The 23,935-nt window shown below is 44.0% G+C and overlaps 1 protein-coding gene across 8 annotated transcripts in view; it reads left to right on the plus strand.

Moving 5' to 3' along the window:
• HECW1 (HECT, C2 and WW domain containing E3 ubiquitin protein ligase 1) overlaps positions 1–23,215 on the plus strand; it is a 479,149-nt gene extending 455,934 nt beyond the window's left edge. For all 8 annotated transcript variants that reach the window (XM_060304845.1, XM_060304844.1, XM_060304842.1 and 5 more), the window contains 4 exons: positions 11,215–11,361; positions 12,943–13,057; positions 15,099–15,297; positions 22,020–23,215. In XM_060304845.1, coding sequence (XP_060160828.1) covers positions 11,215–11,361; positions 12,943–13,057; positions 15,099–15,297; positions 22,020–22,131 — 573 coding nt within the window. In that variant the 3' untranslated portion in view covers positions 22,132–23,215. The remainder of the gene's footprint in view (positions 1–11,214; positions 11,362–12,942; positions 13,058–15,098; positions 15,298–22,019) is intronic.
• The last annotated feature ends 720 nt before the right edge of the window (positions 23,216–23,935 follow it).

Below are 23,935 nucleotides of genomic sequence, written 5' to 3' on the forward strand. Positions count from 1 at the left end.
GGCAACCATTCTACTTTTTCTTTCTCTGAATTTAGCTACTCTGAGTACCTCATATAAGTGGAATCATACAGTGTTTGTCTTTTTGCGACCAGTTTATTTCACTTGGCGTAATATCTTCAAGGTTCATCCACGTTACAGCACGTGACAGGATTGCCTCCTTTATTAGGGCTGAATAACATTCCATAGTATGTAAATACCATAGTTTGTTTAGCCATTGATATGTTGATGGACGCTTGGGTGGCTTCCACCTTTTGGGTATCCTGGATAATGCTGGTATCAACACAGGTGTACAAATACCTGTTCAAGTCCCTGCTTTCAATTCTTTTGGATATATATACCCAGAAGAGGGATTGCAGGATCACGTAGTAATGGGGTTTTGTATTTAAAAACAAGGACTGTCATTCATTTAAGATATAGTTCTTTGAGGACTATTCCCTTTATTAAAGGTACCCATGTCTTCTTTTTCTTGTTTTGACATGGATCTAGTTTATAGAGTTTTTTTGAAAATCACATGTGATAATGGATCAGAAAGCATTTTTGTAAAGTGTGCAATACATCTGTAAGGTATTTCTCTTATCTGTGCAACTACAATAATACTTCTTTTATCACTAGCGTCCAGATATTTACTTCTCCAAAATGCATATACTTCAGTACTCTTTAATAAGATAAGCTCTCCATTTCTTTTTCTACCCGTGTTTATATAACATTGAATTTTCTGGGTTACAGTTTTATCAGACCAACCACAGCCTGAGCAGATTTAGCAATTAAGGTTTTGAGAATATCATTTACGAGAGGTTCCATGACGTGTGCAATTTGTAATGGGATGTTGTGAGAATTAAGCTGGTTTACTTTATAAGTACGTTGCGTGACTGTGGACAGCACGCTGAGTCCATGGGTGAGAGTTACCCACTGAACCTTGCAGACCTCCCATCACCCACAGCTTCAATCAAGCATCTTGGACAGGTCCTGGAAAATGTCACTGTTCTGGTGCATTGCCTGTGTGTAAACATACCTCTGAAGGATATTCTCTTCTATATTTGACAAAAAATTATTTCTTACAACTATATGTTGTAACTATGTTCAAGAATGTATGATTCACTTAACTGTCTTCCTGTATACCAGAGGAACGTGTAAAATACACTATTCCTCTGCATAACTACTTTTTAGCCCATCCTTCACATTTGCCCTATAGTAGAGGGTAAATTTGTAAAATAAACACAATTATTTAGCAAAATATATTAAGACAAATGGGAACCCATCTTAAAAAAACTTTAGATCCCAAACCTAACGCGTTATGCTAAAATAAATTCCACGTGGGTGAAAAAGTTGACTGTTTAAAAAAACAACAAAAAGATGAAAATGACAGGATTTTCCTTTTTAATCTTGCAGTAAGGAATGCTGCTATAGATGTGACACAAACTGTCAGTCATAAAGGAAAAGATTGAGATAGTCAAGTAAAATTACTTTTTTAATACCACATGGCAAAAATACAACATAAAGTAAAATGGCATAATATTTACTACATTGTAATGCATAAAACAGACAAAAGGCCATTTCTTTCAATATAGGAAGAGATTCTGCAGATCAGTAAGAAATGATCGGCCCCACAATAGAAAATTAGCAAAGAATATAAGTAGATAGTTCCCAGGGGAGGAAATACTCACCCTCATTCACTATTTTGTAAAATGTAAATTAAAGCCTTGTGAAATACCATTTTCCCTCATGAGAATGTCAAGAATCAGAAAGCTTAGCAGTATTCTATTTTGGAGATGGTGTAGAGAAACAGGCACTCTATACAGGAGTGTAGGTGGGAGTAAGCAGAAGTTTGCTTCATCCTCTATGAAAGGCACCTTTGTGATATCTATCCTCATTCTAAATGCACCTGCCTTTGACTCAGCATCTACGTCTAGAAATTTGCCCTACAGACATATTCACATCCAATTGAAATGACTAATGGATTCGGATCTTCATTGCAGCATTGTTGATCATTGCAAAAGATCCGAACCAATCTAAATGTTCAGCAGTAGAGCATTGGTGAAATAAATGACGATTCACTCACACAGCGGAATAGTGGACTAGTGGGATGTGTGGTCTGACACCCCAGCCCATCCATTTACATATAAATCATAAACAATAAACCGAGTAGTATAACGACAAGAAAGAAAGAATAAGGCAGGTCTAAATTGGTATGAAACAATGGTCAAGGTGTATTTTTAATTGAAAAAGTATGATGATGAACAGTGTGTATAATATGCTACCATTTATGGGAAAAGAGATGATCTATACGTATTCCCTAGTGTATACACTGATACATGTATACATCCCTAGTGTATACATCCCTAGTGTATACATCCCCCTTCCCTGGAAGGGAAGGAAGGGTGATTTTCTCCAAGTAGAGAGATTGTATGGCTAGGCGATGAGGTGGGAGAGAAACTTGCTTTTCACTGTATGGCCATTTACAGCACTTAAATTTTATTCCATGGACACAGGAAGAAATCAAGTAAACTACAAATGACTAAATACATAAATTAGAGGGAAAAAAATAACATTGAAAATAAAAAGAGCAATTTTTCAGGTGTATATAGCGTAGGAGTTGAACACCTCAGAGAAAGTTCAAAATGTTCCCAGTGATAAAAATCAGGATGTGTTATAGATCTAGAATAATATCTATCTGTTTAAAGCTTAAACGATCCTGTTTCTTTTCAAATGAGGTCACCAAGAATGATGATTTTGGTTTTAGAAGATCGAGTCTCAGCCCTTCTTTTGGCAAGTTATGAAGAGCAGACAGACAGATGCAGCTGAAAGACACCATAGGCTTTTCCTGGGTGTGTTAGTTAAGATTAGGTTCAGCTGCTAATGAAGAAACCCAATGACCCTGCGGAAACGAACAGTATATTTTTCTCTTACATAAAAGTGTGGAGGCAGGCAACCCAAGGCTGCAATCCCTACAGTGGCCACCTGCACTCATGACCCAGATGCATACAGTGCCCCAACCATCACGTCCGTGTCTGAAGTAGCAGGACAAAGGGGCATAGCCCCTCCCTTTAAGGAGGCCCCCTGAAAGTGCTGTACAACACCCCCGCTATACCTAATTGCCAGAATTTAATTACATCACACACTTAGTGTCAGGAAATAGTCTTTAACTGGGCAGCTAAAATCCAGAGGCTCCGAAGAATATGGATCTTGGGTGGAAATTAATGTTATAATTGACAAGTATTTCATATTTACTTTAGTCACCCAAGTGATAGAAGAAAATGTAATCAGAAGACTTCTGTGAACTGTTTTGTTTAAGTACCTTGTCCATGAGTGCCAAATATATACATATATTTTTCAATCAGTAACTGAGTACAGTTATGCCTCATTTTTCTTACAGCATTGAGCAGCAAGGTGAACCCCTTAAGCAAATTTAAGATAACTGATGCTAACCCCTTTCAAACACCAACACTTTTTTTTTTAACATCTTTATTGGAGTATAATTGCTTTACAATGGTGTGTTTGTTTCTGCTTTACAACAAAGTGAATCAGTTATACATATACATATGTTCCCATATCTCTTCCCTCTTGCGTCTCCTTCCCTCCCACCCTCCATATCCCACCCCTCTAAGTGGTCACAAAGCACCGAGCTGATCTCCTTATGCTATGCGGCTGCTTCCGACTAGCTATCTATTTTACGTTTGGTAGTGTATATATGTCCATGCCACTCTCTCACTTTGTCACAGCTTACCCTTCCCCCTCCCCATATCCCCAAGTCCATTCCCTGGTAGGTCTGTGTCTTTATTCCTGTCTTAGCCCTGGGTTCTTCATGACATTTTTTTTTCTTAAATTCCATATATATGTGTTAGCATATGGTATTTGTTTTTCTCTTTCTGACTTACTTCACTCTGTTTGACAGACTCTAGGTCCATCCACCTCACTACAAATAACTCAATTTCGTTTCTTTTTATGGCTGAGTAATATTCCATTGTATATATCTGCCACATTTTCTTCATCCATTCATCTGATGATGGACACTTAGGTTGTTTCCATCTCCTGGCTAGTGTAAATATAGCTGCAATGAACATTTTGGTACATGACTCTTTTTGAATTATGGTTTTCTCAGGGTATATGCCCAGTAGTGGGATTGCTGGGTCGTATGGTAGTTCTATTTGTAGTTTTTTAAGGAACCTCCATACTGTTCTCCATAGTGGCTGAACCAATTCACATTCCCAGCAGCAGTGCAAGAGGGTTCCCTTTTCTCCACACCCTCTCTAGCATTTACTGTTCCTAGATTTTTTGATGATGGCCATTTTGACTGGTGTGAGGTGATACCTCATTGTAGTTTTGACTTGCATTTCTTTAATGATTAATGATGTTGAGCATTCTTCCATGTGTTTGTTGGCAATCTGTATATCTTCTTTGGAGAAATGTCTATTTAGGTCTTCTGCCCATTTTTGGATTGGGTTGTTTTTTTTTTTTGTTATTGAGCTGCATGAGCTGCTTGTAAATTTTGGAGATTAATCCTTTGTCAGTTGCTTCATTTGCAAATATTTTCTCCCATTCTGAAGGTTGTCTTTTGGTCTTGTTTATGGTTTCCTTTGCTGTGCAAAAGCTTTTAAGTTTCATTAGGTTCCATTTGTTTATTTTTGTTTTTATTTCCATTTCTCTAGGAGGTGGGTCAAAAAAGACCTTGTTGTGATTTATGTCATAGAGTGTTCTGCCTATGTTTTCTTCTAAGAGTTTGATAGTTTCTGGCCTTACATTTAGGTCTTTAATCCATTTTGAGGTTATTTTTGTGTATGGTGTTAGGGAGTGATCTAATCTCATACTTTTACATATACCTGTCCAGTTTTCCCAGCATCACTTATTGAAGAGGCTGTCCTTCTCCACTGTACTTTCTTGCCTCCTTTATCAAAGATAAGGTGACCAGATGTACATGGGGTTATCTCTGGGCTTTCTATCCTGTTCCATTAATCTGTATTTCTGTTTTTGTGCCAGTACCATACTGTCTTGATTACTGTAGCTTTGTAGTATAGTCTGAAGTCAGGGAGCCTGATTCCTCCTGCTCCATTTTTCATTCTCAAGATTGCTTTGGCTATTCAGGGTCTTTTGTGTTTCCATACAAATTGTGAAATTTTTTGTTCTACTTCTGTGAAAAATGCCATTGGTAGTTTGATAGGGATTGCATTGAATCTGTAGATTGCTTTGGGTGGTAGAGTCATTTTCACAATGTTGATTCTTCCAATCCAAGAACATGGTATATCACTCCATCTATTTGTATCATCTTTAATTTCTTTCATCAGTGTCTTATTATTTTCTGCATACAGGTCTTTTGTCTCCTTAGGTAGGTTTATTCCTAGATATTTTATTCTTTTTGTTGCAATGGTAAATGGGAATGTTTTCTTGATTTCACTTTCAGATTTTTCATCATTAGTGTATAGGAATGCCAGAGATTTCTGTGCATTAATTTTGTATCCTGCTACTTTACCAAATTCATTGATTAGCTCTAGTAGTTTTCTGGTGGCATTTTTAGGATTCTCTATGTGTAGTATCATGTCATCTGCAAACAGTGACAGCTTTACTTCTTCTTTTCCGATTTGGATTCCTTTTATTTCCTTTTCTTCTCTGATTGCTGTGGCTAAAACTTCCAAAACTATGTTGAATAAGAGTGGTGAGAGTGGGCAACCTTGTCTTGTTCCTGATCTTAGTGGAAATGCTTTCAGTTTTTCACCATTGAGGACGATGTTGGCGGTGAGTTTGTCATATATGGCCTTTATTATGTTGAGGAAAGTTCCCTCTATGCCTACTTTCTGCAGGGTTTTTATTATAAATGGGTGTTGAATTTTGTCAAAAGCTTTATCTGCATCTATTGAAATGATCATATGGTTTTTCTCCTTCAATTTGTTAATATGGTGTATCACGTTGATTGATTTGCATATATTGAAGAATACTTGCATTCCTGGAATAAACCCCACTTGATCATGGTGTATGATCCTTTTAATGTGCTGTTGGATTCTGTTTGCTAGTATTTTGTTGAGGATTTTTACACCTATTTTCATCAGTGATATTGGCCTGTAGTTTTCTTTCTTTGTGACATCCTTGTCTGGTTTGTGTATCAGGGTGATGGTGGCCTCATAGAATGAGTTTGGGAGTGTTCCTCCCTCTGCTATATTTTGGAAGAGGTTGAGAAGGATAGGTGTTAGCTCTTCTCTAAATGTTTGATATAATTCGCCTGTGAAGCCATCTGGTCCTGGGCTTTTGTTTGTTGAAAGGTTTTTAATCACAGTTTCAATTTCTGTGCTTGTTATTGGTCTGTTCATATTTTCTATTTCTTCCTGATTCAGTCTTGGCTGGTTGTACATTTCTAAGAATTTGTCCATTTCTTCCAGGTTGTCCATTTTATTGGCATAGAGTTGCTTGTAGTAATCTCTCATGATCTTTTGTATTTCTGCAGTGTCAGTTGTTACTTCTCCTTTTTCATTTCCAATTCTATTGATTTGAGTCTTCTCCCTTTTTTTCTTGATGAGTCTGGCTAATGGTTTATCAATTTTGTTTATCTTCTCAAAGAACCAGCTTTTAGTTTTATTGATCTTTGCTATCGTTTCCTTCATTTCTTTTTCATTTATTTCTGATCTGATCTTTATGACTTCTTTCCTTCTGCTAACTTTGGGGTTTTTTGTTCTTCTTTCTCTAATTGCTTTAGGTGCAAGGTTAGGTTGTTTATTCGAGATGTTTCCTGTTTCTTAAGGTAGGATTGTATTGCTATAAACTTCTCTCTTAGAACCGCTTTTGCTGCTTCCCATAGGTTTTGGGTCATCGTGTCTCCATTGTCATTTGTTTCTAGGTATTTTTTGATTTCCTCTTTGATTTCTTCAGTGATCACTTCGTTATTACGTAGTGTATTGTTTAGCCTCCATGTGTTTGTATTTTTTACAAATATTTTCCTGTAATTGATATCTAGTCTCATAGCATTGTGGTCGGAAAAGATACTTGATACAATTTCAATTTTCTTAAATTTACCAAGGCTTGATTTGTGACCCAAGATATGATCTATCCTGGAGAATGTTCCATGAGCACTTGAGAAGAATGTGTATTCTGTTGTTTTTGGATGGAATGTCCTATAAATATCAATTAAGTTCATCTTGTTTAATGTATCATTTAAAGCTTGTGTTTCCTTATTTATTTTCATTTTGGATGACCTGTCCATTGGTGAAAGTGGGATGTTAAATTCCCCTACTATGAATGTGTTACTGTCGATTTCCCCTTTTATGGCTGTTAGTATTTGCCTTATGTATTGAGGTGCTCCTATGTTGGGTGCATAAATATTTACAATTGTTATATCTTCTTCTTGGATCGATCCCTTGATCATGATGTAGTGTCCTTCTTTGTCTGTTGTAATAGTCTTTATTTTAAAGTCTATTTTGTCTGATATGAGAATTGCTACTCCAGCTTTCTTTTGGTTTCCATTTGCATGGAATATCTTTTTCCATCCCCTTACCTTCAGTCTGTATGTGTCTCTAGGTCTGAAGTGGGTCTCTTGTAGACAGCATATATATGAGTCTTGTTTTTGTATCCATTCAACCAGTCTGTGTCTTTCGGTGGGAGCATTTAATCCATTTACATTCAAGGTAATTATCGATATGTATGTTCCTATTCCCATTTTCTTAATTGTTTTGGGTTTGTTATTGTAGGTCTTTCCCTTCTCTTGTGTTTCTTGTCTAGAGAAGTTCCTTTAGCATTTGTTGTAAAGCTGGTTTGGTGGTGCTGAACTCTCTCAGCTTTTGCTTGTCTGTAAAGGTTTTAATTTCTCCATCAAATTGAATGAGATCCTTGCTGGGTAGAGTAATCTTGGTTGCAGGTTTTTCTCCTTCAACACTTTCAATATGTCCTGCCACTCCCTTCTGGCTTGCAGAGTTTCTGCTGAAAGATCAGCTGTTAACCTTATGGGGATTCCCTTGTGTGTTATTTGTTGTTTTTCCCTTGCTGCTTTTAATATGTTTTCTTTCTATTTAAGTTTTGACAGTTTGATTAATATGTGTCTTGGCATGTTTCTCCTTGGATTTATCCTGTATGGGGCTCTCTGTGCTTCCTGGACTTGATTAACTATTTCCTTTCCCATATTAGGGAAGTTTTCAACTATAATCTCTTCAAATATTTTCTCAGTCCCTTTCTTTTTCTCTTCTTCTTCTGGAACCCCTATAATTCGAATGTTGGTGCGTTTAATGTTGTCCCAGAGGTCTCTGAGTCTGTCCTCAGTTCTTTTCATTCTTTTTTCTTTATTCTGCTCTGCAGTAGTTATTTCCACTATTTTATCTTCCAGGTCACTTATCCGTTCTTCTGCCTCGGTTATTCTGCTATTGATCCCATCTAGAGTATTTTTAATTTCATTTATTGTGTTGTTCATCATTGCTTGTTTCATCTTTAGTTCTTCTAGGTCCTTGTTAAATGTTTCTTACATTTTCTCTATTCTGTTTCCAAGATTTTGGATCATGTTTACTATCATTATTCTGAATTCTTTTTCAGGTAGACTGCCTATTTCCTCTTCATTTGTTAGGTCTGGTGGGTTTTTATCTTGCTCCTTCATCTGCTGTGTGTTTCTCTGTCTTCTCATTTTGCTTATCTTACTGTGTTTGGGGTCTCCTTTTTGCACGCTGCAAGTTCGTAGTTCCCGTTGTTTTTGGTGTCTGTCCCCAGTGGCTAAAGTTGGTTCAGTGGGTTGTGTAGGCTTCCTGATGGAGGGGACTAGTGCCTGTGTTCTGGTGGATGAGGCTGGATCTTGTCTTTCTGGTGGGCATGTCCACGTCTGGTGGTGTGTTTTGGGGTGTCTGTGGACTTATTATGATTTTAGGCAGCCTCTCTGCTAATGGGTGGGGTTGTGTTCCTGTCTTGCTAGTTGTTTGGCATAGGGTGTCCAGCACTGTAGCTTGCTGGTCGTTGAGTGAAGCTGGGTGCTGGTGTTGAGATGGAGATCTCTGGGAGATTTTCTCCGTTTGATATTATGTGGAGCTGGGAGGTCTCCTGTGGACCAGTGTCCTGAAGTTGGCTCTCCCACCTCAGAGGCACAGCACTGACTCCTGGCTGCAGCACCAAGAGCCTTTCACCCACACGGCTCAGAATAAAAGGGAGAAAAAGTAGAAAGAAAAGGAAGGAAGGAAGGATGGAAGGAAGGAAGGAAGGAAGAAAGAAAATAAAAGAAAATAAAATAAAGTAAGATAAAGTAAAATAAAGTTATTAAAATAAAAAAATAATTATTAAGAAAAAAATTTTTTAAGAAAAAAAAAAACGGACGGATAGAACCCTAGGACAAATGGTGAAGGCAAAGCTATACAGACAAAATCTCACACAGAAGCATACACATACACACTCACAAAAAGAGGAAAAGGGGAAAAAATAATAAATCTTGCTCTCAAAGTCCACCTCCTCAATTTGGGATGATTGGTTGTCTATTCAGGTATTCCACACATGCAGGTACATCAAGTTGATTGTGGAGCTTTAATCCGCTGCTCCTGAGGCTGGGAGAGATTTCCCTTTCTCTTCTTTGTTCTCACAGCTCCCAGTGGCTCAGCTTTGGATTTGGCCCCGCCTCTGCGTGTAGGTCGCCGGAGGGCGTCTGTTCTCCTTTAACAGGACGGGGTTAAAGGAGCCGCTGATTCGGGGGCTCTGGCTCACTCAGGCCGCGGGGAGGGAGGGGGACGGATGCGGGGCGGGCCTGTGGCGGCAGAGGGCAGCGTGACGCTGCACCAGCCTAAGGCGCACCGTGCGTTCTCCCGGGGAAGTTGACCCTGGATCCCGTGACCCTGGCAGTGGCGGGCTGCACAGGCTCCCCGGAACGGGGTGTGGACAGTGACCTGTGCTCGCACACAGGCTTTTTGGTGGCGGCAGCAGCGGCCTTACCGTCTCCTGCCCGTCTCTGGGGTCCGCGCTTATAGCCGCGGCTCGCGCCCGTCTCTGGAGCTCCTTTAAGCAGCGCTCTTAATTCCCTCTCCTCACGCAACAGGACACAAAGAGGTAAGAAAAAGTCTCTTGCCTCTTCGGCAGGTCCAGACTTTTCCCCGGACTCCCTCCCGGCTAGCCGTGGTGCACCAACCCCCTGCAGGCTGTGTTCACGCAGCCAACCCCAGTCCTCTCCCTGCGCTCCGACCGAAGCCCGAGCCTCAGCTCCCACCCCCGCCCGCCTCGGCGGGTGAGCAGACAAGCCTCTCGGGCTGGTGAGTGCTGGTCGGCACCGATCCTCTGTGCGGGAATCTCCCCGCTTTGCCCTCCACACCCCTGTGGCTGCGTTCTCCTCCGCGGCTCCGAAGCTTCCCCCCTCCGCCACCCGCAGTCTCCGCCCGCGAAGGGGCTCCTAGTGTGTGGAAACGTTTCCTCCTTCACAGCTCCCTCCCACTGGTGCAGGTCCCGTCCCTATCCTTTTGTCTCTGTTTATTCTTTTTTCTTTTGCCGACCCAGGTACGTGCGGGGTTTCTTGCCTTTTGGGAGGTCTGAGGTCTTCTGCCAGCGTTCAGTAGATGTTCTGTAGGAGTTGTTCCACGTGTAGATGTATTTCTGGTGTATCTGTGGGGAGGAAGGTGATCTCCACGTCTTACTCTTCCGCCATCTTCCTAATTTAACACACCAACTCTTTTTGATAAAAATGTCTAATATGTTATGTGCCTTCTTGCCTTTCAAAACAGTAAAGCGCAGATCATCACTTTTCTTGTTAGCTTGTCCTAACAAACATGCATCTTCATACTACGTGGCAACTTCAATCTCTGTTTCCTTTCTCAAGGTCAGGCTGTCACTCTTCAGCCACTCTTATACCTGGCTGCAAAAGTATCCTCCCACCCTCCACTGTTTTCCTGCCAATGATCTGCTGTGGTTGGGGAAGAATTTGGCTGTTAAGAATTTGATCTAATTGGGATTTGGGGCAATCAAGTATGTGACTATAGGATAAGGACATTCCAGTCCATTTAGGGACAACCAGGGGCATTTTTCTTTTATTTCCATTAAGCCTCTTGAGTTAAAGAAACACATTTTCTCTTTATAAAACAAAAATGCTTCTAAGGTACTGAAGTATCTGCTTAGAACAACCAGAACCTTTCTAGTAACTTCCAGGAAAGGAAAAAGAAGCAAGAAAGTAATGATGCCAAATGCTTGTGAAGACGACTTTTTGCAAAGAGTTCATACTCCTAAAATCGATCTGTCTCACTGTAAGATAAGCTGAGTCAACAAGCATCATGATCTTTGTTTCCCCTCAAGGTAACGGAGAGGGAGTTAAAGTCTGGAGGAGCGAACACCCAAGTGACAGAAAAGAACAAGAAAGAGTACATCGAGAGGATGGTGAGGTGGCGGGTGGAGCGCGGAGCGGTGCAGCAGACCGAGGCCCTGGTCCGGGGCTTCTACGAGGTGAGACCCAGGCTCGGCAGGCACGCCAGGCCTTCACCCCCGACACAGCTTGTTAGGAGAAGGGAGAGGACAAGCAAGGCAGGAAGAGGGCTCAGCTCTACTCACCAGCGTGCAAAGAGGGCCTCCTGGGGGTAGAGGGTGAGGGGTCAGAGTTCTCTGGGAAACCCAGCTCTCGTGGTCTCACAAAACTGGCATTGGTGTGGCCCTGCTGTGCCACCTGTGAAAACACATGACACGTCCTGCCAAGACATGTGCGTGTTGCATCTCCTTTCACTCAGTGAAATAAACATGAGTGAAATGAAGTGGAGGGCCTTGTCCGCTCTCGCTTGATTTTTATTTTCTTACACAGGCAGACCTCGGAGATACTGCAGGTTTAGTTCCAGACCATGGCAGTAAAGCCGATGTCACAATAAAGCGTCACGTGAATTGTTCGGTTTCCTAGTGCTTATAAGAGTTATGTTTACACTGTACTGTAGTGTACTAAGTGTGCAATAGCGTTATGTCTAGAAAAAACAATGTACATAACTTATTGAAAAAATACTTTATTACTGAAAAAACTAACCATCATCTGATGATGCAGCGTTGCCCCAAACCTTCAATTTGTAAAAAAAAAGCAGTACCTGTAGAATGCAATAAAGCAAAACACAATAAAAGGAGATATGCTCCTAGTGTCACTTTGTACCACATGATCCATGCTGAGATGGTAAATCAGGAGGACAGTGACGTATTATGGGATTGTATGAAATCACGTGTGTGAAACTTTTGAAAGTTCTAAAGCACTATAGAATTTAAAGAATCTTTCATTCAATTAAAAAAAGTTTTTTAAAAAAAGCATCAGCGATCAATAGTAATCAAAAAAAAAAAAAAGGACAGTGACAACTGCTAGCCTTTGTGTGCACCAAAAATTGACATGGTTAAACTTTTGCAATTTAGAAACAAGGGTTTGGGTGTTGGAAGGTTTTCTTTGCTGCTGTGATAGAGAACAGCGTGGGTGACTGGCTGGTCCACTGGTTTGATTAAAGGAGGTACCCACTGCAGGTGTTCAGTTGTACCTGATATATTTGGCAACAAGATGTAAAGCCGGAGCTTAGAACACTAACCAAGCAGATCTTCCCGGATCTTTGAAGGAGGAATTCAGGAAGTAAGGGGAGAAAGGAAGGAAAAGGCAGTCATTTTAATATATAACGTCCATTCCTAGGAAATAAGTCCTAGTTTTATGTAGAGGAGAGGATCCCTTTATGTAGAGGAGAGGAGTCCAGGGACTTGGACTTTTTGCCTTCAAAAGGTGACGTTATTTGGAAACTTAAATGTGACTCTGGAATGTCAAGTCAGGCTTATTCATAACATCATTCCGAGAGGGAATATCACAGCAGTGAAAAGCAGCAGACCTTTTTTGAGTTCCCAGCTCATGAAGGGGTAGTGTCTCAAAATGCTCCTGATTCTGAACTTAAACACGATAGCACTTTGGGGGAAAAAGGTGTAAACAATGGTCAGCCTCCCAGCTTAACCCACAGAAATAATAATGAATGTAACCTCTCCAGGAGGTTGAGCCTGGAGGCTGAGGCCTAATGTGGATTTCAGGTGGTGGACTCGAGGCTGGTCTCCGTGTTCGATGCCAGGGAGCTGGAGCTGGTGATCGCGGGCACGGCGGAGATCGACCTAGTCGACTGGCGGAACAACGCTGAGTACCGGGGAGGTGAGCGAGCGGGGCTTGTTGACGGATCGGCTCTCACAGACACAGTCCTTCACTTCTTAACAAATGTTATTGAGGTGAAACTGACGTAACATGAAATTAATCATTTTAAAGCGAACAACGTGGTGGCGTTTAGCGCACTCAGAGTGCGGTGCAAACATCCCCTCTAGCTAATTCTAAAACGTTTTCCTCATTCTCAAAGGAAACCCTGGACCCAGGAAGCAGTTACTCCCCCTTTCTCCCCCATCCTCCCACCCCAGCAAACCTCAGTGTGCCTTCTGTCTCTGTGCATGTACCAGTGCTGGATACCTCATGTAAATAGAATGATACTGTATGTGGCCTTTGGGGTCTGGCTTCTTTCACTCAGTAAGGTTTGTTCACGTTGTAGTATGATTCACTACTGCATTCCCTTTTATGGCTGAATACTGTTCATATATATATTCCATATGTAGTGATAATATAAATATAAAATAATATCACTTTTTGAAGGTTACAAAAAACTTGGCCTTACTTCAGTACGTGTGCAAGGTAGGCTCTGGTCCATGCCTTCCGCCAGCTTCCAACCTAGACTTTCCTTTGGGTGACAGTAATCCCTGCTGGTCGTCTCTGGCATAACTCGGTGGAGATGCGTTCCAGAGAACGCCACCGTCCACGGGCCATCTCCAGAGCTGGGTCGTTTGCTGGCAGGAAAGGGTGTCCTGCTCCCTGTAGAAGTGAAGCCCCCTTCACATCAGTCCTGGTTTGCTGCAACACGGTTCTCACTGTCATCTCTCCAAATCTAATGTCTGACCCCTCCTAGCTATTCACCTTCACGCTGCCGTACCAGCCTTCCTGAAACATTTATTTTGATCAGGGCATTTCCCACCCCACAAAACAATCAAGCTCCTTATTACTTAGAAACCTTTGAACGTTCTTTAAGCTGAAAATCCTTTCTTCATGTAAAATATTACAGAGAAACCCCTATCAATATAATAGAGGGTGAACAAGGGGCCCATCATCTAAGCCTACCTTGTCTCCCCGGTACACTCAGCCATGTAGCAGGAAACCTCTGTGGGACCACGAGGCCCTTCCTGGCTTGGTAGGAAAGCCACCGACCTCAGGTGTCAAGTCACAGTGTCTCTGCCTAGCTATTAAGGTGTCTGAGGCCCCAGCAAGGTCCCTTCAGTCCTCAGCAGAACCCCTATGCTGGTCTATGCTGGTCTATGCTGGTCTAGTCCGCTTGCTGTTCCCTGCATATTGATTCCGCATTCTTATCATTCTCTATTTCCCCTCCTGCACTCCCACAAGCCCTTCACATGCCGAACTCACACCTCCCTTCCCTTGTGAAGCTTTCCTTCTTTCTGCCCCAGTCCACATAGATTTCTGCATCTTTGAGTGTTTCGTGCATTTGCAGTCAGTGGGGAACCATCTACCTTATCATAAGGGATTGCTCCAAGCTTGGTTTCCTTACTGTCCTGTGAGAGGCCCCATACTACTTCCATGGGCCCAACTCTTTGCGGCCCAGGGCTGATCTGGGGGCAGCGGCTCCAACGGCACTTGGAGAGCCCGGCATCTTCCGTGGACCAAGTTTCACATTCACCTCCAGCCTTTCTTAAGTCCTAGACGCGCCACAGTATGTGGGTCCCGAGAGCTAAGACATCAGAACAAAGACAATACCAGGAAATACCATATTCGTAGAGAGCTTTGTCTCTTCGGAACCCCAAAGATCTCTACCAGGCCTCGTCACTCCTTGTCCACATTTATATCAGGCAGGAAAAGGACTCCCGGGGTCCCAGTTGTTTAAATAGAAAGCAAACATCTCTGAGGACATCCCTCACAGCATACAGCCTTTTTACAAAGTGCCTATTTTCTAAATACTTTTGTTTTTAAATTGGAGTCAGTTATACAAATTGTTTTAGACCTACCGAAAGGCCATCACGAGAGAAATCAGCAGATCAAGAGCTGCTGTTCAGTTCTTGGCACACCTGATGTGTATTTCATCTCCCCCCCACCACTCCCTCCTCCCCTCTACACATCCTCTCGGTCTCCCTCCTGCTCCACTCAGGTTATCACGATGGGCATCTCGTGATCCGCTGGTTCTGGGCTGCGGTGGAACGTTTCAACAACGAGCAGAGACTCAGATTACTGCAGTTCGTCACGGGAACGTCAAGCGTGCCCTACGAAGGCTTCGCAGCCCTTCGAGGGAGCAACGGGCTTCGGCGTTTTTGCATAGAGAAATGGGGGAAAATTACATCTCTCCCCAGGTATGGAGCTCCTGCCCACCTTTGGGAAACCTGCCGAAGAAGGCCAAGTACCCTTTGTCATTTGAGCTTGGGCACTTAACCGTTGGGATGGAATTCTTTCCTGCCACCCAAAGTATTGTTCCGTGAGTCATTAGTGAAAGGTGTGGGTGAGAAGTCTCAGGGAGGTGCATTTAGACCATATTCTTAGTGATTTTTTGTTGACTGATGGTATTTGGGCTAGTGGTATCACGGTCCATGTGTCAGTCCTACGTAGCCCAATTTAATTGAAAGAGGAATGCCTCATCTGGGGGAGCGTCCAAAGTGGCCCTGCCAGCACTGTGTCTGGACTTCTACTGTTACCCACCCGGGTTCTTGGATACTTTAATCAACAGAAATTGATAAGAGGCCAGACAAATTCAGGAAAGGGTTTACTGGGACTTGCCCCCAAGGCAGGGTGGTGAGCTGTTCCCTTAAATGGGGTGAGGGTGGGGGCCAATGGCTGGGTGGGGCCAGAGGCGGGGCTTCGGTGCTCTGCACACCCCCTTGGTGGTGCTGTGTGCAGGGATCACACACAGTCCCCCGTTTTTGCTCCCGGCATCTCAGAAGTGGCAGTTGGTTTGTGGCCTTTTTGTATCTTATTGTTCATAATTGCCCCTAACTGCCCGTGCCTGCAGTTATTTTTAGTCCCTTCGAGTTTCTTTGTATTCTGTTGCTCAAGGAGATGTTTGTCCAGGTGCAAGCACTGCAGTAAAGGATCCCAGGTCCCAGCCTGTCTCACTATGACGTAGCACTGGATACACTTGATATTCCCTGGAATAGTTAGCATGTGCATGTTGCATTTTTCCTACTATGTTTCAAACTGTGTGCAGACAAGACCACGTGTATATCTCCGGTCTCTATAGTGGCTTCTATGCAGTAAGCTATTGATGAAATTATTGTAAGATAATGCAAAAAAAAGGAGGCACTAGGGCTCCAGGCAGTTTAATGGAATGAATTCCCCGCACCATGAGTTTTCATCCCAACACTTCCTCCGTCCTTTCTGTGCCACTTTGGGTAGCATATTCCTCATCGGTGAAATAAGGAGCACTAAAGAGATACTTCTGTGTAGGTACTATAGTATTAAAACCCGCTCAGCAAACATAAGATTGATCCACATTATTTTCTTCTACTGTGATATTTTCTAATTATAACAGAAGATTCGTATTTAATTCAGCTGTATTTCTACATGGCCTCCCAGACACTTTGCTAAATCCCTATTGTGGAAGGATTGACTGAACTATAATTTTCATCTAGCTTTCCTAGACTTTCTAGCATCCCGGAGATAATTCACCTGATGACGGTGCGTATTAGCAGGCCCAGGAGGCAGAGTGCATGCCCAGCTGGTTAATAACAGCCTAAAGCGTTGGGGCACTTTTCAGCCCTGGCTTCACCCACTTCGATCAGCAGACCCTCAGTGCTCATTTGCACGGCTCTGCTGAGCACTGAACCTGCTGAACGAAGTCTGGCAAGAAAATAAGGCTAAAAAGGCAAGATTTCCATTTGTCGAGTTGAATGATAGATTTGGAGGATGAGGTTTTTGGGAAACATTTTGCTCTTACTTTAGAGGAGTGAATTTGAGTCACATTTGATGATTCTCTCATAGTGGGCACCTCAGTGTGCACCTGAAGGAGGGCCTGAGCTACAGCAATGAACCTGCCCAGAGGGGCTTACAGTCTAGGGAGGAACGGAGCGGAAGAGTATGTCATTACGACTCCAGGTGCAATCAGAGGGGCAGTAAGAAGGGAAGATAAAAGCAGGATGCTGTGAGTTTGTAGAACAGAGACCTAAACCTGATTGAGTTGACAGGAGACGATGACACAGAGAAGCTGGCATTTAGGTGAGCCCTGAGGGGCAAGGAAGGATGGAGGGGATTCTGGGCTGAAGCCACAGCAGGAGCAAAGCCTGGGGGTGGGAAGGGTCGGCTGTGTTCAGGAAAGATCACAAAGCTGGCCTGGAGGACAAGATGTCCAGTGCGACACTTGCAGGGGACGCAGTTGATAGAGAGAGTTTGGTGGGCCACGGAGAGAAGACCCGCTGAGGAGTCTGTTTTACTCTTTAGGAAAGGGAAGTCACTGCTTTTGTCATTTGGGGTCAGAGATTGAGTCTAATTACATATATGCTCTGGGCAGCTTTGAAATGTACATTAATCCTATCAACCCACACAGAGAACTTATAGGGTGGACGTCAGGCGTATGAACAGGCTCAGCACATCTGGGCCAAGGCGCTCCTAAAAAGGCTGCTGCCCCACGAATCCCAGAGAGGGTTCTTGGGGGAAGCGGGGACTTTGCCGTAGGCCAGAAGGGCCCCAAGAATCAAGTGCTGAGATGCCTCTAAGGGGACAGTGAAGACGACCCTCTGAGTAGTAACCCCCGACTAGTCTCCCTTGTGCATTTTCTGATGATCCAAGAACCTAGAAAGTGTCACCTATGTGTGGAGAGAAAGAAAGAACCTCTGGATTCCAATAATGGTAGTTCAGAAAGACCTGGCCTGGCCATATGGCAGGTGATAGAAGCCTGAGGCAAGCAGGAGCACCGAACACCCTCGGGGTGACCCAGGGCTCCCCAGAGACCGTGAGCCCCGTGTGCAACCCACGCTCTGACGAGCTGCATTCTCCTCAGACCTTCCCTCTAGAAAGGCAGCTGGCCTCCCAGACGAGGGAGCGTCACAGCAAAACCATACATCAGTCCGTGCTTTCCAGAGTGTGTGGGGATTAGGACAAAGGACTCTGAGGGTAGAGGTTTCTAGGCTCTAAGTTTACAGTGCCTGGTGAAGAAACTTCATAAACCACCATCGCTGGAGCGTAAGAGGGGTGAAATGGTCACGGAGGTTGGGGTCAAGGAGCTGGCAGGCCAGGGCACTGAACAGCCAACCAAGTGGACTCAGATGCTACACAGTCTGGTGGGAAGACTTGAAAATGGAGAGCATTGAAGCCAAGTACCAGAGATTTTGATAAATGTGTTACCCAGAAGGTCAGAAGGTATGGAAGATACGTCTAGATCACTGATGGTCAAACGTGTCTTAACTACAGCCCACAGAGAGAAGGGCCCTTCACATCCCAACACAATACATGCATAGGTACTCCTGTGTGTGTGTATCTGAAACACATGTTCTTCAAAACAATACTTCATCCTTATTACCTGCAGGTAATACCCTATTTCCTACCCTATCCTATTTCATTGAAATAAAATGCCGGACAAAACCTGTAGTTTGGGGGAAAAAATATCTAAATGGCATGAGATTCAGAGGAACAGAAATGTTTGATCAAAGATTGAAAAGTAATGATGTAGAATGGGCAGTGGGGAGTGGAAAAGTCGCTCATCCATCCACAGCCCAGCATGCAGCAGGGTGAACGGTGACCATCTCCACTCCTGAGTGCTGAGAACCACATCCAGAGCTTGGAGGCCACATCCAGACCAGGAGGTGGGAGAGTTTCCTTACTGAGGAACTTGACAAGGAAAGGCTTGGGAGGAAAGAAAACTCGGGAGCTGGTCAGGGTAGACCCAGCACAGGCAGCGTGGAGATAAGATGAAGGAGAGGAGAAAACCTTAGGGGTTTACATTTAGAGTAAGGACCAGGGGCAACAGAAGTATGAGTCATGGGCGGATTAACAGGACTAAAATTCTAACACAAACATGCTTCAGTGCAGATGTAAACTGAGCCCAAGCCCAGGATGAAGGTGGAGGCCTGGTTAAGTTGGTAGTTGGCTTACTCTATAGGGATGGTTCTCAAGTGGGGGAGGGCAGGAAAGAGGTGATTGTGTCCCCGCAGGGGACACTTGGCGATGTCTGCAGACATTTTTGGTTGTCGGGGAGGAGTCCTCCTGGCTTCTCTCAGGTAGAGACCGAGGATGCTGCGAAACACCTACAAGACACAGGACAGTCCCTCCCGTTGGAGAGTCATCGAGCTCAAAGTGTCAGTGGTGCCGGGTGGGAAGCCCTGCTCTGTAGGCTGTCGGGCTACAAAGGAGGCATGAGGGAGCCATTGGGAGTCCCTAAGAGAAACTGACAGCCACTGAGAAGCCATCAAGAAGCCAAGGGAAGGGCTTCCCTGGTGGCGCAGTGGTTGAGAGTCCGCCTGCCGATGCAGGGGACGTGGGTTCGTGTCCCGTTCCGGGAGGATCCCATGTGCCGCGGAGCGGCTGGGCCCGTGAGCCATGGCTGCTGAGCCTGCGCGTCCGGAGCCTGTGCTCCGCAGCGGGAGAGGCCACAGCAGTGAGAGGCCTGTGTACCGCAAAAAAAAAAGAAAGCCAAGGGAAGAGAGATGTTCAGAGGAAGAGCTGTCAGATGCTTTCAAACAGCCTGAGGAGGTGGGCATAGAAAATGTGCCTCTGGATTGGGGAATCGAGAGGTCATTGACAAACTTGGAAAAGAGTAGATTCAGCAGTGATAGAGTGAGAAGCTGTCCAGAGATTGAGGCCGTAGTTGGGCGGTGGGAGAAGATGACTTGAAAAGGAGTCACACTTAAAGAACTGGCCTCACAGCCGCACGCGGTAGCGGTGCTGCCTCTTTCCATCGTTTGCTCATAACCAAGCTTAGAGTGGTCTCTACTGCAGAGGAGCAGGACCGGCTTCGGTACTGTCTTGGTGCACATTTTAGTCGGTAACTTGGAAAACCTCGAGGAGACGGAGAGATCGACTGTGTAGATGACACAGGTTAGAAGTATCACACGTAGTACCGTCCAAAATGATCTCAAAATGCTGGAACCCTAGAATAACACCGACAGCGTGGAATCTGACACGACACAACTGAACAGATCCAGTGGAGTCCCAAAATATCAACCTCACAAATACGAGATGAGGCTGATTCATTTGCTTGCAGTCACGTGGAAGAGGCCATGGGTCTGAAGTCCCCACGTGGGTGACACAGTTCCTAAAGTCATGACTGCAATGGTGGTCGCATGATTAGTAAGCGACCCTGATGCTCAAATGATGATTCACGGTTTACGAAGGCATCTATGTGCTGTCCTCACACCAGCCCTCTGAGGTGCATGGAATGTGTATTATTATCCCATTTTATAAGTGAGAAAACTGAGGCTCAGGAAGATTCATTGACTTTCCCAAGGTTATAAAGCTAGTCAGTGGCTGGACCGTGACCAGAATAGAGGTCTTCCGAACCCTGGTTCCAGATTCTGTCCACGACCCCAGCCCACCTGGGAGCCGTGGGTCCAGTGCCCAGGTAATGAAGTAAGCAGGTCCTCCGTGCTGTCAGGACCACACGTGGAGAGCGGAGAGGACTTAGGAATGAGGAATCAAATCGTGATTTGATTGTGTTCATTCATTCTAGATTACAAACTAGGATTTATTTAAGAGTTAACCAGGCCTATAGATTAATGCACTAAGAACAACTCTTGAAGAAACTCTGGGTGTTCAGACTAGGTCTTGAAGAGGGGCCATTTGCTACTGTTTTCAGTTCCCAGAAATTATCTTTTACAGAATTAATCTGATCCCAGCTATCTTCTAAATAGGATTTGTTTTTTCTGTATTATTTCCACTTCGGAGTGACAGTGAAAATGATTAGATAAAAAAAAAACCAAGAAGATGCTGTCTGCCCGTATCCCGCCCCTGGCTAACCCAGCCAGTTCCAGAAGCACACTTGGCATTTTTCTGCCTCTCTTCACTTGGTTAGCAGGGTCTGGTCCTGGTCCATGCATTGGCACATAGCAGGGAAAGCCGTTCTTTGTCTAGGCCCAACACTGGCCCACACAGATGGGCCCGCAGGATGAAGTACATGACCAAATAAGCTGAACCCAGGGCAAGTGGCACCGGGATGCCGCAGGGAGGATTATCCCCCAAGCTCAGCTGTTCTTGGAAATGCGGCATCTCTGCTTCAGGTTAAGCAGGCCCCACTATGAATGGTAAAGGAGTCGGACTGTCATTGCTCCATCACACCTGCCTCGATGGGGCATTGGATCTCGAGAGTTCCAGGGTATCCGTTGGCACCTCTAGGTCAATGCACAGGGTTTACAGAGGCCCAGAAATCAGAGCTGGGCAAGGAGACTTGGGAACATAATCCTCTAATACTAATTATGTTCCTTTGCTGGCCACATCCAACTTCATCTCTCAGTTGTAAAATGTCGCTGGTTTGCTAGTGCAGTGCTAGTATGACGTGGTGTGCTTCCAAATGCAAACCCACCCCTCCAGTTTCTAGATATTCCAGTCCTTCAACTGGTCTATTCCTGTCTGGAAGGCTGTGGTTCTGTCTTTTTTTAATTTTTAAAAAATTATTTATTTATTTATTTTTGGCTGCATTGGGTCTTCGTTGCTGCGTGCGGGCTTTCTCTAGTTGCAGCCAGCGGGGGCTACTCTTCATTGCGGTGCACAGGCTTCTCATTGCGGTGGCTTCTCTTGTTGCGGAGCACGGGTTCTAGACGTGCGGGCTTCAGTAGTTGTGGCTCGAGGGCTCTAGAGTACAGGCTCAGTAGTTGTGGCGCACGGGCTTAGTTGCTCTGCGGCATGTGGGAACTTCCCGGACCAGGGCTCAAACCCGTGTGCCCTGCATTAGCAGGCGGATTCTTAACCACTGCGCCACCAGGGAAACCCAAGGCTGTGCTTCTTAGTTTGCAGGTGTGTTATGGTGGTCCTAAAACATGGTTCTACCCTCTTTAGATTCACTTTTGATTCACAGATTCAGACTGATCACAGAACTAGCCAAGCCAGTTGTACCATTGAAACAAACACCTTGACCAGCCTTTTCTCCCCCATTCAGGGCACACACGTGCTTCAATCGATTGGATCTTCCACCTTATCCCTCGTACTCCATGTTGTATGAAAAGCTGTTAACGGCGGTGGAAGAAACCAGCACCTTTGGACTTGAATGAGGAACTCAAAACTTTTCCTGGCCAGTGACATCATCCTTTCCCTTTCCCTGAATCAACTCTCCTTTGATTTTGGTATTCCATGATTTTCGTTTTCAAACCAAATCAGGATTGACGAGCTGTGCATGAAGCATTGCCTTCTTCTCAGATCTTACCTTCAGGCTTATCTCCTCTACTTTCAATGAACTGCTAGCCTGTATGCAATATTTAAAAACAAACAAACAAACAAACAGCTGTCTCAAGGTCTGTGTATATCTCCACATACCTCCATTACTGACAATGAAATATGAATGCAAGTTATGCTACACTTGACCAAATGGTAATAAATGTTTACTTCCATTTCTATGATTTAAGGGGAAATTTGAGCATTAAGCATTCCGAGCTTTTCTATACCCATCTCTTCTGAGCAGAGCCACCATTTTTAATAATTTCTAACAACAAACGCCAGAATAGGAGCTGATCAACTCTTTCTTTTCCTCCCCCTCTACTTTTTCCCTGGGCATCCAATCCATCCAAAAACAGCAGTGACAACACCACAATTTTGATACATTCAACTCATGATTCATATGTGGCATTGGTCCCGTCACCTGGAACTAGCCTAGACATATGGTGCAAATGTTACACTTTCCAACCAATAATAACACTAAGAAAAACACCTCCTGCTGATGCAACACAGGGCATCCCAATGGTTGTGGGGATTGTGGCTCGACTTGAGTTCAGAGAAGTCCTGGGGGGGGGAGGGAGGTGCACCCCCCGTGAACACCCACCACCCAAGAAGCACAAACTTGTGCACAAGTCCAAGAAGGAGATCTCATTATGTAGCATAAACAACGAGGCGTCTACCCCCATTGTGTTGTATAGAACGCGTTGAAGCAAACAGGAGAAAGGGGAGAAGGGCATTAGGGCATATTAGAAGGACATATTCAGTTGGTCTGAATACTTGAGTCCTGTACTGTTTTCTTTTGCTTTGTTCCATCTAGCCACAGGTCTCCTTCCCAGAGGAAGAAAAATGTCCTGATAATCTCATGACTTTTGTTCAAGCCAAGTAATTACCTGTTTGGCAAACAAACTTTTATTTCAACTTTGATAGTGTTTTCATTTTTTCATGGTTTTTTTTTTTTTTCCTTCATCAGAGTGTTCAAATTCCTTCACATCTGATTGTCCACAGGGACCGCACTAAATCGGAAGCCGCAGAGAGCGATGGTGCTTGTTAGGAATCAAGGGCAATATAATACATCTCCTTCCTCCGTAGCAGTCATCCCTGGCGCAAGACCTAACCCCCCAAAGGGCAATATAATACATCTCCTTCCTCCATAGTGGTCCTCCTGGAGCAAAGACCTAACTCCCCAAAGGCACGCTGATTTGTGTCAAAATAGGGATCCAGTTTCTTTTAGCATTCAGTAAAGAGACGTCTCAGAAAACGTAGTGTTTTCAGAACAACAGTTGCAGGCTCCAGGGACAGCCTAACCTCTCAATTACATTTGCCATAAACCCAAACATGATGGTCATTTGCTATTTGTCTAACCTTGTTATCGTGTCGTCTGAAATATGTCACTAATGAAAGTGTTTTTCTTCACTGGGAAAAGAGCTGTTGAAATGTCACATTGTTGTCCTTCAGTATATTAAGCAAGGGAGAAATGTGAGAAATGTGGGAAAGTTAATTTCATCCAGAGCCAGGTCTAGAGTTCATATTGGTTTGCGTCCAGACAATGTGTTAATTGTGCTTCCTGCACTGTACAAGGAGACTTTCCTTTAGCAGGGATTAGAATGCTCGTGCGCACCCCTTGCTGCTGTGTACCTGTTGTCA

Source organism: Globicephala melas, chromosome 9 (genome assembly GCF_963455315.2).
Source record: "Globicephala melas chromosome 9, mGloMel1.2, whole genome shotgun sequence".
Classification (NCBI taxonomy): Eukaryota; Metazoa; Chordata; class Mammalia; order Artiodactyla; family Delphinidae; genus Globicephala; species Globicephala melas.